Source organism: Zea mays, chromosome 3 (genome assembly GCF_902167145.1).
Source record: "Zea mays cultivar B73 chromosome 3, Zm-B73-REFERENCE-NAM-5.0, whole genome shotgun sequence".
Classification (NCBI taxonomy): domain Eukaryota; kingdom Viridiplantae; phylum Streptophyta; class Magnoliopsida; order Poales; family Poaceae; genus Zea; species Zea mays.
Genome location: NC_050098.1, coordinates 181594409 through 181608679, shown reverse-complemented (window position 1 = coordinate 181608679; position 14271 = coordinate 181594409). Strand labels below are relative to the sequence as shown.

General features: G+C 44.7%; 1 protein-coding gene across 17 annotated transcripts; it reads right to left on the bottom strand.

Moving 5' to 3' along the window:
- Nucleotides 1–162: 162 nt before the first annotated feature.
- LOC100382494 (F-box/LRR-repeat protein) lies at nt 163–12827 on the bottom strand. 17 transcript variants are annotated; one of them, XR_004856972.1, is made up of 7 exons: nt 12297–12827; nt 10431–11888; nt 5800–8442; nt 5568–5717; nt 2729–5059; nt 2072–2412; nt 866–1962 (listed from the first exon to the last, which is right to left on the bottom strand). XR_004856972.1 is itself a non-coding variant. In NM_001175231.1 (2 exons), the coding sequence occupies exon 2, from the start codon at nt 11744–11746 to the stop codon at nt 10487–10489; it is 1260 nt and encodes a 419-aa protein (NP_001168702.1). In that variant the 5' UTR covers nt 11747–11888; nt 12297–12749; the 3' UTR covers nt 10353–10486. The 17 variants fall into 17 exon arrangements, 1 of the variants encoding a protein (NP_001168702.1); XR_004856973.1 differs by lacking the exons at nt 5568–5717; nt 5800–8442 and having other exon boundaries at nt 163–1962; nt 2072–2184; nt 2340–2412; nt 2729–2957; XR_002267882.2 differs by lacking the exon at nt 5568–5717 and having other exon boundaries at nt 236–1962.
- Between the last annotated feature and the right edge of the window lie 1444 nt (nt 12828–14271).

The following is a 14271-nucleotide window of genomic DNA, read 5'->3' as shown; positions in this document are numbered from 1 at the left end:
GGGATAACAGCACAAACACTTATCCTAGATTTCATAACAAACTCTCTTGGATAACTAGGATTAAGCACTGATGCTGACATGTGGAGTAATTATCAATTTAGCATGGAATCCTTTGGAGTGGAATGTCAAGGTAAAAAGTGGCAATGGTGAATGCCGAATTTCCCAGGGTAATCAATCATACACTTTACTGCGAGCATGAAGCTGTCAATTTACACCTTTTCCGAATAAAATACTTTAAAGTATTTGAAAGAATTTTCATTCAAAATTAGTCTCACGAATATATCAAAAGATTCTAATATCATGTTGTATGGGGCAATAAATCTCAACACAAGCAATTAATTCCAGTTGAAATATTAGAAAGGGAATGATTTTGCTCGAGAAAAGGAGCCTCTACAGTGATGCATATGGCATGCAGTCATTGAAAATGTCAACACGAACTTTCTTTAACAATGTAGATCCGACATGCACCCGAGCTGACATTTACAAAGCAGTCCTCGTGATGTAGGATCAGTTGCAAATTTGCCAAATGCACAAAATGAAACAGAAAGTTATACGTCTTTCTAATATTGGGTGGCATACAAGGGCAATGAACCATAGTATTATTGCTCTGAAGGGTGTGCTGATAGACGCTAACAAGAATCAACTGTATTACTAGACATGTGAATACAAATAAAGCTAATGCCAGAAGCCCAAAACTGCAATGGGCTTCTAGTTCTAGGTGCTTGCTTTGGATTTACATTGAGCTTACATTAACCCACCAGTGAGAGATGTTTGAAGTATTGGGGTGGGGTGGGGAGGGGGGAGCAGTTCAGCCACCATAAATTTGCAAAATCAGAATTTCTGGAACATGACATCACAAAAGATGGATAGAGTCAATGTAAGATCCTGGGCTTTGGCTCTGTTATTGAACATAAGCCAGGATGCTTGAACATGTTGGCAGACACACTATCTAGGCACAATGAGCCAATGTGGCACTGCTGCTACCTGCTTTGCCGTCTCAACACCATCGTTCAACTTCCTTAGTCACAGGCTCACAGCATACAAGCAGCAACTAAAGCAGACCCAGCATTTTTGTGGGCCTTGCACAACGCCATTAGGGTCGGACCTCGGAACTCGTTATGTTTGGCCAGCACATGTTCATGCCCAGCGACTACACTCTCCTTCCGGTGATCTTAGAGCGCGTTCGGCTGCACTACAAAAACCACTGTTGCAGCTGCAAAATACTGTTGCAGCTGCAATCCCTAGAGAGAAAATACTGTAGAAGCCGCAGCCGCAGTCGGATTAAAGCCGCAGCGAACAAGCCATTAGCTGCTCCGGTGATCTTAGCTGCAGCGCACAACGACGCCCATGAAGGGTTACAAACAGTAGCAGACCCAGGCTTTGCTCATGACTAGGGTACTTAGCAGTGAAAACTACCCATTATGTTTGCAACTATTGGCAAAAACTATCCCATTAACATTGCACCGAGAATTAACTAAAATAAAGATAAATGATCAAACTGAAACGTTAAGAACATTGCACGGTAAACACGAAAATAAATAACTAATGACTAGTGAGTCCATGCATCCGCATCTTCCATGTTATCTTGGTCCTCTTCATTGTGAAGAATACTAGAAAATTGGGCGCACGTTGCATGCCTTATCTGGACTCTAGCATTTTTTTGTCATAATATATTGATAAAAAAAGCAAACATATATGTGACACAAAGAATGTAGCATCTATACAGTATACTTAAAATCCCAAATCAATTAAAGGCTAATGATTTCAATTGCAGATTCGTCAATACTTCAACTATCAATCAAACTGGAATTCAAATATTCAATTCTTGTAATTAGACAGTCTCAATTTTTCCATAGATTCTGAGGTACTTACAAAACCTGGAGTGATAAAATGTCCCATAGCTCCTCTAGTATTGGTCCAGTCTTCTTTTTATTTTTTTATTTTTTTTTGCTTTCGAACAATCTAACAAAGGTAGCAAAATATAAGTAGCACTCACAGATTTTCTATGAGTATTCTTTCACAGATCATATGGCAAGACCAATGGGCTATAGAAGAACATGTAATGCCTTACCTAAACTTTTGCCCCTACCCTGATTGTATTGTATACCATCTCTTCATCATCATTCATCAAACTCTGGATCAGATTCTAAATCATCATCATCATTGTCCAAATTCATCAAACAACTACAATTATTTAATACTTTGGAATTAACCAAAAGTATAATGTTTCAACAATTAAAAAGTACAATTGTTTGTAACCAAAGAACAACAATTATTTAATAACTAAATTGAACACTATCATGGCTTAGACAGAACTGAAACTTAGTTCTGAACTGAACCTGAATTTCAACATTTTTGGCTGGACTTTGAAACACTGGATCTCAAACAGTGTACTCTAGAGCCCTGTGTCCCCTGTTGCCAATATAAACAGTTTAGTAAGCTATTAATCTAAAAAAAGTTCAGTAAGTTGAGGACGGATTGGCGCGCATGGAGAACAGAACAGAAGCAAAAAATGTGCACTATAGAGTAGGTGGCTAGGATAAATCCTACACTTTGTTACCACAACTTTATCTTGCAGTTTAGTTTGGGGAAAAATACTACTATGAAAAAAAACAAATTCTTAGGAAGCTTACATCATAGCTAACTGATGTTATATATGCATGTTACCAAGTGATTCTACTGTACTTGAATTGAAACAGCAGACGAGGAGGTCAGGTTTCAGCCATACTCTATTGTACAAGTGTTGGATTCGTCTGGCCATCCACGAACACTTTTGTGGTGCCAAAATCTGCAATTTTAGCTCTCTAGTTTTCATCCAAGAGTATGTCGGATGGTTTTAGATCACTGTGTATCACTTCCTTTCTTAGTCCTTGCAGATAAGCAACACCTTTGGCAACTCCTACGATTATCTCCAGCCTCTGCTCCCAATGCAACAAAACACGTTGGTTCATCTCTTGCTGTCAGTCACAGAGAACAAAGAGAGCTCTGAAGTAGCAGAAGAACATCATGGATCATATCATATCATCTCATCTATACGAATATCAATAATTTGTGCATTATAAATTTAAAACAAGTACCAAATATGTATAAGTTCAAGCTATTATAAGAGATGGAGCTTTACATGATCCAGCAAGAACCACCTATGAAATCAATATACTTCAGGTTCTCTGATCTGCAGCTAGCAATAAAATATCAAATCTCTTTTGTCTCACAGTATTCATAGCCTACGCGCCAGCGATTCCCCTTCTGATTCAGACCGTTTGGGATGAGTGTGTACGAAATCTCACCTCGGTCTTCTGCTCACACGCTGTCTCGTGTGTCGAGTCGGTGCTACGGCAGAGCATGCCGATCGCCGCTTAATCTATCATTTTTTTTACAAATTAATTGATGACACGTTTGTCAGGGAAAAAACGGGCAGATGCTACAAGCAAAAAAATGGCAGATTTGTATAACAAGGGGAATCTTTTAGCATGAAAAACCTTTTCCACCACTGCACCTATATAAATAGTTCATATATGTTATGCACATTTACTTGCTTCACATATGGGACAGGAACTATAAATTCCTCGACGTCAATATCACCTATTGACCTTGATAGACACAGGGCCTGTTTGGTTCGTGGCTAACTGCGCCACACTTTGCCTAAGGTTAGTTGTTCGAATTGAAGAACTAACCTTAGGCAGAAAAGTTAGGCAAAGTGTGGCAAGTTAGGTAGCGAACCAAACAGGCCCACAATCCACCTGGCCAGCATCTGAGTGGACCAATCTGAATAATGGCCATCGAGAAATTGCTCTTAAAATTAGAACCTGTCCACTCACATGAATACAACATTGTGTACTTGGGTGGGGAGGGTGAAACAAATGATCAGGTAACTGACAAAAAAAAGGTGTACTCAATGCCGCAGGCTTCCCGCACTGTGCGAGGTCTGTGCAAGGGTATCTTTAAGCACCAAGCCTTATCCATATAATATGCATTAGGGCTCGAACCTGGGACCTTCCGGTTACAGACGGTAGGCTCTACCGCTGCACCAGGCCCGCCCTTCGATCAGCTAACTGACAACATACATAAAATAAAAGTAACATACCCCAACACCCTCAACAATATTTATTCTTCCAACTTCACCACTTTCAATAAAAAATGACAACATCAAAGCTTCCAAAAGGATGGAAGCATTAGTAACTTTTGCAATGCACTATGTTTTCTAGTCGAGCGACCAACTGATCGACCTAGGGGTCCGACTAGGCGACTAATCTTGATTAGTCGACGACTAGGTCAACTAATCGACCTCTGGTCGACCCTGGTCGTCTACTAGTCGTCTTGTTCATCTAGGACATATGTATAGAGTATATATGGTATATAAGACCATATTTGTATAGAGTATATAACATAGTAGATAACTATATATAAAGGGTAAACATGACATGAATTATGCAATGTTTTCAAGTCGTCCGATTAATCGTGATTAGTCGCGATTAATCGTCCAAGTCGGTTTGGACCAATCACGATTAATCACCCAAGTCGTCCGACTAATCGCCCTAGTCGGTCAGCCAGAACGACCAGCAAGTCGTCCGACTTGAAAACATTGATTCTGCAATACTCATTTAAGAAAAGACATTTGTTCATCCAACTTAAAACAGTAGCTCCCAATGACCCTAAAGTAATGCAGGTGTTCAAAACAGCAAAGAAACACTTACTACCACACTACCAGTGACCTAAAGATCTTCATCCAACTGAAATTCATCAACACCAGGGCGACCAGGTGTTCTGATCGGGTCGGCTTCCCTAATCGGCCACCCTAAACCGACCAGCCCGACTAATCGCGATTAGTCGGATGACTTGAAAGGCAGTGCAAGCACTCATCTGATAAGTATCCACTATCTTTCGTAGATCTTCAGAAAACTGTATGTTACAAGTTTCAGACCCAGTAGAAATTCCTACCAAATATAATATAACATAAAATTAGAGGGAGTTGATACAGTTCTGCAACATAATCTCCGTCAGGTGTTCTGATCATATTGCCTAGATGTGGATCAATGTGGAAGAACCCAGTATCAAGCAACTGCAAATAACAATAAATATAGCATGAAGATACTTTCTCTAAAAAAGGTGACATGAGTGCACACATATTTTCAATCATGTAAGACAGGAATACTATGGAAAAGATGGTGAAGACTGAAGAGCATTATTCCTTACCTTCAGCAAGTGAGTGCATGCATATGTTCGATCATGTAAGATGTGGATAGTATTTATAAGATGTAAAGAAATGATTTCCAAACTAACCTATTTCAGATAGCAAATGACTCCTACACTGACCAATGGTCCAACATCGTCCTATGTGCTCTCTCTCTCTCTCTCTTGTGTGGTAAGAACTTTTCTAGATGTGTATCTATGGTAAGTCTTTGGTACAACAACCTGGGGGATTTTCTATTAAATTAACAAAAGTGAATTTTCCAATAAATTTCTACATGTTGTATTCAGTAACAATATAGAGTATAGATGTTATAAACCATCTTGTTACACAACTTCCCACTTCCACAGGGAAAATTTATGGCTACCAGAGTAATTACCTATGGAAGATCTTTCATCACGTCAGCAAAGTGTCATTTCCCCATAATTTACATTTACATAATCAAGTTCTTCAAAACAACGAGCAACCCACTCATCTACCAGGCCAACAACATCGATGGACACCTAACACCAACAACATCGATGGACACCTAACAGTGTTCGACAATGTTTCAGTTCAAAATAACAAAGGTATGTCTCTGCCATATCTTCTCAAGTAGATGAAAATCTTACATGTGGAAATCTCCTGAGCACTAAACCCAAGTTTCTAACAATGAATAAATAGATGGTGACAACCGGCGGGTATAGCAGCTCGGGCGACGGATCTGGATGCTAGGTCCTCCGGACGACAAGGTGGCGAGGGGGATGCAGGATGCGGCGACAGCTTTATTGAGCAGCGGCCACGCGAGGACAGAAGAGAGAAGGCGGCGGTGGTGGGCGAGGGCGAGGGGGATGCAGGATGCGGCGACAACTTTATTGAGCAGCGGCCTCGCGAGGACAAGAGAGAGAAGGCGGCGGTGGTGGGCGACAGCCTCGCGAGGATGGGAGAGCGAAGCTCCGGACGACGAGGTGGGCGAGGGCGAGACGATGTAGGACGCAGCGGTAGCGTTGGTGGGCGGTGGCCTCACGAGGACGGGAGAGAGAAGACGCTGGTGGTGGGCAGCAGCCTCGCGAGGACGAAAGAGCGAAGCGAGCGTTGGGCTTGTGCACCATCGCGTTGATTCAAACATCGGACGTTGAGAGAGATCGGGTGTTGAGATCGAACGACTAACATTTTCTGAGCGACGTGGCTGCTCCGAGGGACCAAGAATCCCCGTAGCTTTTAATATAAGAGATGTATAACCATCATCCATATTTGATTTTTTTATTTCAGTTTCAGTATCAATCTATTGAATTTGAATAAAAATTAATAAGAGAAAGAGAAATTAGAACTTTTCGTCCTACCATGACTGAGGGAGGGAGGCCAGCCGGTGGGCAATGGGTTGGTAGGGTCAGGTGGTTAGTCACCAGTGGGCGGTGTCGGCATGCCGCAACCACACATGTGTGAATGCATGATGCAGCAGCCGCCTAGCGGCCTGGGCACGAGCGTAACGTGGTGGGCGGTGGGCGCGTGGTCAGTTCTGGAGGCCAGCGCGACTGCGCGAGGACCTCCAGGTCGTCGTGGTGGGCAGTGGTGGTGGCGCCGACTCGGCAACTCTGACCCCTTCGGTCTTCCCATGGGTTGTGGCAAGGGCAGAGGACCTAATATGGCCCAGTATTGCTTGGGCAATACCTTTACCCAGCCCAATAAGATATTAATAAAAGAAAAACAAAATTATTATCCCTCCCAAGCGCCCAGCGTCCAAGACCACCTCTGTCCATGTTCCCACCTTCGTGTAGCTCCTTACTGCACGGCGCTTTGCTGCCAATAGGTTCGTGCTCCTGTCCTGCTCACGCCTGCCTCCCAGTGGTTCATGGACCTCACCGCCTCCTCGATCCCGCATGGCGCGTCGCCGCACGCCGTGGCGGCGTTCCACAACATGCTCATCCGAGCGGACGCGAACGCGAAGGCAGCATGTCGCGCGTCCGAGGCGCTCGATGCCATCGTGTCCTGCCTCGTCGACCTCGACCTGTGCTCACTCACGTCCTCGCTCCGCCACATCGAGCGCCTCGTGGACGTCGTGGGCCTCCTAACGCGGGCGCTCGGCTCATGCCTAGACTCCGTCTTGCCACTCGTCGTGTCCGTCGTCGTCAATGGGTTATGCAAGTCGGGGCTTGTGGACGACGCATGCCGGCTGCTCAACGATATGCCTCGCAATGGCGTGAAACTGAATGTGTTGTGGTACAACTTGATGCTTGACTGTTATGACATTGTTGCATTAGCGACATCTTGATTTTGGCGTGTCCTCCACCACTGGGTTGTGGGTGGCTAGCCGGGGCGGAGGCAAGCGTGGTGACTTTGGCGGCTACCTGTCGACGCGGTAGCGGAATGGCGTGACGATAGATGACAAACTAGCGGAGGCGCGACTCAGTGATTCTATGCCCCTAGGTCTTCAGTCTTCCGTCCACAGGCACGGACGACAACCGCGAGGGAACTAGAAACAAAAGCCGAAGCATGCGCTAGGTCCTACTTGTTTTTTTGCTAGGCTCATGTTTATGGCCCTAACACTATGGGTATAAGGTGATATTGGGCCAACGACTAGGGCCTTAGGCCCATGTCCACCACTGGGTACATAAGACTAGACAACTTCCACCACAATTTCCATGTTCCACAGGAGCATTGCATCGTCGAGGGTGACTATGTCAGGAACTATGGTGTTTGTCAGCACAAGAAGACAGAGACCTTAGCCCTAGCTAGCCTGCTCCATTCCATGTCAGTGCTCACCACCATCTAGAGCAATACCAGCCTTGAGCCCTCGACTTCATTGAAGGGCTGTCGAAGATGGGTGAAATCGATGATTTTGATGATGGTTAATCGCAGTATGCCCACTTTATCCATGAGCCACCCCTACTCTGTTGAATCGATAGCGGATATTCTTCGTCGAGATCTTCCGCCTTCACGACATTCTGACCTCCGTCGTCCCCGATCATGTTCGCTTCTATATTTTGGCAAGCCCGATTCTAGGAGTCGGGCTCTAAGCTATGCATGAGACCAACTTTCCAACCCTACTGTGCAGCTAGACAGAAATGATCAACAAGATCACGGTGTACCTCCAATGTATGACAGGTGATCGGCCTTGGCAATAAGTATGTTGGTTGCCATAGGTCAAGTACATCAACAACACGTCCTTCCATACAACACTCAAGGAAACCTTGTCCAAGCTCGTATATGGTTGTGACACCCCCTCTGCATTCCTACAAGGTAGCGAACATTTATGTCCCCACCATGGCACAAACCTGGCAGAGCACGCATAGTGCTTAGAAGATGTCCGCTTTCGATTGGAGCAAACTCAAGCTAAGACTAAGAAGATGTATGATTGAGGCCATCATGCCTTATCCTCCCAAGTGGGTAATTGGGTGTGCCTTCACATTCACACCATCATTGGGTGTCTCATCTAAAGGCAAGCACCGATAGCGTTAATATGAGCCGTACCGGACGACATTGCGTACCCCTGCGCAGAGGGCTCACCTGCACCATGTGTTCCATGTTGGCCTCCTGAAGAAGTTCATGGGTGCTCCATCAACGTCCCATCCACCCTTGTTGCATACCCACAACGACGTCACCAATCCATTACCCAAAAAACCGCTCTGGATCCAATTCCGTTGTGGTGTTCGCCAAATCCTTGTTCAGTGCAAACACCAGCCATCTTCCTCAGCAATACCCCCTTCTCCAGCTCAAGGATGAGTTGTTGGTCGAGGGTGGTAGTGATGTTATGTGGAGGCACACATATAGGCGACTAAATAAGGAATAGCTAGATTTAGTTCAGATATTTTATTAGCAAATATTTTCCATAGATTTAGTTAAATATAGTGAGTTTGATAACTTGCGCAAAGGGCGATTGTAATCTGACTTATATATAAAGTCCTTGATGCAATATGGAAAATACAAGTAATAGATCAATCAATCTACTTCTCCCAACTCTTGTTCTCCCTAAGCACAAAGCAGATGGAGCTTCACCCCAACCAGTCGCCTATTCTAATATAAGTGGTACAGCCAAGCTGGCTCTTTATAAGCAAATCATGAACAAAAAAACAGCCAATTACATTATTGAGATCCTTCCCTAAAAAAAGGGCGTCCAAGTGCCGCAGGCTTCCCGCAATGTGCGGGGTCTGGAAGGGTATCTTTAAGCGTCAAGCCTTACCAGCATAACATGCAGAGGCTGGGGCTCGAACCCGGGACCTTCCGGTTACAGACGGTAGGCTCTACCGTTGCACCAGGTCTTCCCTAAAATTACTTAATCCCTTGTTGGCTACTATTGTTCCAATATTAACTACATCAAAATCCTAAACACCTGACTTGAATAGATTGTTTTGGAAAAGTTATGTTCGGTGCCAAGCATAGTTGTTATGGCGTCCCTAAGGTGTCGCTTAGGCGACGCCTAAGCGCTAAGGCGTACTACCGTAAGGTGTCCTGGTCACCTTATCTTGGAGCCTAAGGCATCCGCTTTGGAGAGTAGGGCGTCACCCTGGCGCCTTGGAGAGTTCTAAGGCGGCGCTATGAGGACGCCTTGGAGTGATGTAGGGATGTCTTAAGGGAAGAGACGACGTTGGCGGCGGCGCGCAGGTCGCGGCGGTGGTGCACGGGTGACAGCGGCAGAGGCAGCGCGTGGGTCGCGGTGCAGGGCGCGGCACATGGCTGCTGCGGTGAGGGAGAGATGCAGGGAGGGAGAAGCTGCTGGCGGGGAGGGACAAGCTGCTGGCGGAGAAGGAGAGAGGAGGGAGAAGCTGGCGGCTGTGATGAAGGAGAGCTGGCGGCTGTGATGAAGGAGGGGAGGGAGAATCTGCCGTGTGTGGGAGGTGAGGTCATACCCTAAAATTGTTGGGTTGGGTTGGGTTTTTTTTCTTATGTTTTTCTCTTCTAATAGGCTAAACTGGGCCTACTAGACTGAAATGGGCCTACTAGGCTAAACTGGGCCTACTATACCGAAATGGGCCTACTAGGCCGCTTGCTTATTACCTTTCAATTATTGATTATAACTAAGGCATCGCCTCGCCTTACACTTTACCGCCTAAAAGGTCATAAGGGGGCGATCGCATTATGTCGCCTTACCGCCTTAATAACTATGGTGCCAAGGGTTTTGCATACAAAGTAACACTCTTACAGGACATACATTAGACCCAAAAGAAACCATTTATAAAAAGCTAGTAACACAAAGAGAACTGAGAATCTGTAATAAGACCATGCTGAATAAAATATTTTGAAGCCACAATAAGCAAGAGGTTACCTGATGGCACAGCTTCATCTGAACAATGACAAGATGCCCACCCAACCTAGTAGCTGTCACTCATACTCAAATTGTACATCAACATGCACATACTTCCTCATGACACAGACTATGAATGAGGTAAAGCTTGCTAACATCTGGCGATCCTCTCGCGTTTTTGTCTCAGAAAGAACACCATGAATAACAAGTTTCTTGAGATTTGGACACCTTCCAATCATACCAAACACCCAGGGTCCAAAGTGCTCACTTATTACTGTCCAACCAAGTTCCAGAACTGAGACATTCTCCAGTAATGATGATCCCTGAAGGCTGTAGTGAAGTAACCCATCTCGTAATTCATAACTCAATGAAAGATGCCTAAGAAGAGGAAATGAAACAGCTATAGTTTCTGAATCCACGATCTCATCCTCGTCATCAAACACAACACCCCAAAATCGTAGCATACGCAAATTAGATGCCCTGGATATCATGCTATAGAATTTTGGCCAGACTATTGTGAAGTTGCTCACGTCTACTGCCTCCAAATGATCAGTATTGTCCCCAATATCCAAATGAGTAACACTGACATCATCAATCTTAAAATGTTTTAGTGTTCCTTTCCCGTTAAGCTCAAACAGATCGAGATTTAAAGCATTCAGGTGCAGAACTTCCAAATTATCTGCATCAAGTATGATCTTATCTACACCTACCGATTTTGCAAATAGACTTTTCAATGTATGGCTTGTGAGCTCCATCGTAGACTGTAATTCTGAAGTGACAACCTCAAGGACATCAAGTGCTAATGACTCTATTCTTGGGCAAGCAGCAACTAAAAGGCTCAAATCCAAGGCCAAAATGCTGACATGCCTCAGGGAAAGGGATTTCAGACAAGTGAACCTCTGATAGCTTGGTTCGACACCTGTGATGGTGTTATGGTCCAATTCCAAATCTAGCACTTCGAGCTTTTGCCTACCACACTTTTCAAGAATGCTTACATTGGGTATTGTCCTGACATTGTAAGACAGGCTTCGGAGGGTCTCCCTGGTATACATGAGCCATGCAATCACTGGTGCTGCAGAGAACTCATGGGTGTTATCAATGTGAATCGAAAGGCGTTGCAGCCCCATAGTCTGAAATATAGTCTGTGTGATGACAATCTCCAACTGACGTGTAGTCATGTCCCGTGGAAAGTCATTGGAGTTGAAGGACAGCAAACGGAGATGCCTCCTGCATGCATCTCGCCACTTGCGGCATACCGCAGAGGCAATCATAACATCACGCGCAACACCAAGATGGGAAAGAATGTTGCCAACGACTTCAACAGGGAGAAGCTCCATTTTTGGCACTCAACGCTATCAACAAAAACGTAACAAAGAATTTTTCTCCAACACAACCAAGACAGACTTCTAGCATGTAGTTGCATGCATTTTCATATCCGCATATATCAATCAAAGTTTAAGACCTCGTCGCCTTCGTTCCCTGCAGAACGGCACTGATAATTAGCATGTACTGCCAATTACTCCTATTTAGTAATATCAATCTGTAGTCTCTAAAGACTATGTCAAAGTTCAGGCCTAGGTAAATGTCCTAGCACTGTGATCAGCAAATTTGAAATAACTGACACAAGCAAAAGCATAGTTGGCCATCGTTTAGCGATTTCCCAATAAAAATACCTCTCGACCAAATCTAGATTAAGATCAGGTCGCTTAGACGTAGCACTGAAAACCATATTACGCAGTTCTTCGGTTGGGACGCAAAAAGGGATCACAGGAAGATGGAATCTAGATAATTAAACATATAATTCTTCAATTCGAAGATGACGTGCAATTTCAAACACGATAAATGAGAGAGAGGTGGGGCCGAGAAAGAAGGAGCCAATCAGCCAACCTTTAGCGCGATGGCAATACGAAGATCATGAGGCCAATGACGACGCAGACCCGGGCTTTGCCTGCGCGCTTTCGCCGGATCTACACAGCACAAGCCGCTTCGACGTGGTGGCACCCAAGATCGACTTCCATCATCTATGTCCCTCGAATCCGGCTGACGCCCGATGCGAGAACAAACCGTCTTATTCGAAGGACCCGCGTCGCCGACGCGCCGGCGTGGAGAGTGGAGACGCTGCGCTGACTTCTGAGGGGAGGAGGGGCGTCGAGCAACTGAAGGACGAAAAGCGGAGATGTGGCAGCGCAAGTCTCTGCAACCGGAGATGCGGCGCTGACTTCTGAGGAGAGGAGGGGCGTCGAGCACGGCGCTGAATCGCGAACACGGCAGCGTCGCGGCGAGGAGAGGAGGCGCACGGCGCACCGCCCGCCGCACACCTAGGACGCACACCCACGGGCCACGGGAAAAAGGAAAAAACTGACGAGACGTGGGCCGTGGGAGGAGCGGATTGGGCTTGCACTTTCATGGTTCGGAGTTCAACCGAATCCGTGACTATGGCGTTTTAAAAATGTATTTTTGCTGGACGTCAGCGTTTTTTCTCTCTCTCCTTAGGGCAAGACGAAATACTCATGGCTCGATAACTCGCTTGACTCGGCTTGTTAGTAGCTCGGTTCGACTTGGCTCGTTTTAATTTTGTAGCGAGTCAAGCTAGTATTCTAGCTCGATTTTCTAATGAGCCAGCTCGGGTTAGCTTGCGAGCCAAACGAGCTAAGCCACAATACAAATTTATCTAGTCGTTGGTGTCGTCTCATCTCTAATAGTCTTGTTTTCTCGTAGTTGTGATCTGTGATATGGACATATTTAGATGTGTCATGTGCTTAATATTTACATTATTGCATGGCTACATACCTACATTGCATATTTAATATTTGACTAGGTGAATGCTCGTGCGTTGCTACAGAATGAACATGTTATGATAAGATATATTAAAATTAAAGAATCTAATTTTCATTTTATCTTTTTGTTATCGTCTTTTAAAGTTCTTCATTTTGTTTCCTTGTATCAAACCTATTTGGTGGACCTACACGTGCTTGTACTCAGATGCAATACATGATATTATGTATTATAAATTTCTACTTGTTATTTTTCTACCTTAGTACAAGTCGGTTGCTAATCATTGCACAATTTTGATTAATTTAGGTTACAAGAGCATATTACTTGAGTGGTCGATAAGCATTGCATCTTAATGTATATGGTGGATTTGTTTGATGTGTAAGACTTATGTAAAAATTCTTAACTTTAAAAGATGACAACTTACAGAAGTGCTAAAATCCAGTGAGAGCAACACAGAACAGTAATAAAGTTACTGGAGCTCAAAAGAAAAACTGCGAGGGAACATATCGGGGGCCAGTCCTTCAGTAACATTCACGTAGTTACAGCCTTCCAGGAAATGGTTGGCTCCTAGCAAGCACATCTGCTTGTCTGTTCAGTGTCCGGGACTTGTTCCGCAACTGTCTTGAAGTAACTGGGGGCACACAAAACGGACAAATATCAAACGCGTATCTATGATTAGAACTGCAAATCAATCTGGGAGTCGCCAGGATTTGGCAACCTGCACGGACACAGGATGACCTGAACCCTCCTAGCATCTTTTTTGCTCCCTTTTTGTTATAAAAAAGGTTCTTCTTTGCTATTTTTTCCCAATAAAAAACCAGTAAATGCGTTTTGGTAGAACTTCAACAAGACCATAATCCAAAAAAATGACATGGACTGAACTTTGTACCCGAACAAGAAACAGAAGATGCTTTTACTTACATGTCTTGGTCATGCTCATGCTCCAAGGCGAGCCTAGCGATGCATAGGAAAGCAGTGTCGACGTTGTGGTCCTCCTTCGCAGAGGTCTCGAAGTATGGAATATCGCCCTTGGAGGCGCACCATTCCCTCGCTTTCTTCTCCAGAACCTACGGGAAAGGCAAAGAGA

What these genes read in the sequence shown, in the direction of transcription:
- LOC100382494 (NM_001175231.1), bottom strand. Translation starts at nt 11,746, where the DNA reads ATGGAGCTTCTCCCTGTTGAAGTCGTTGGCAACATTCTTTCCCATCTT.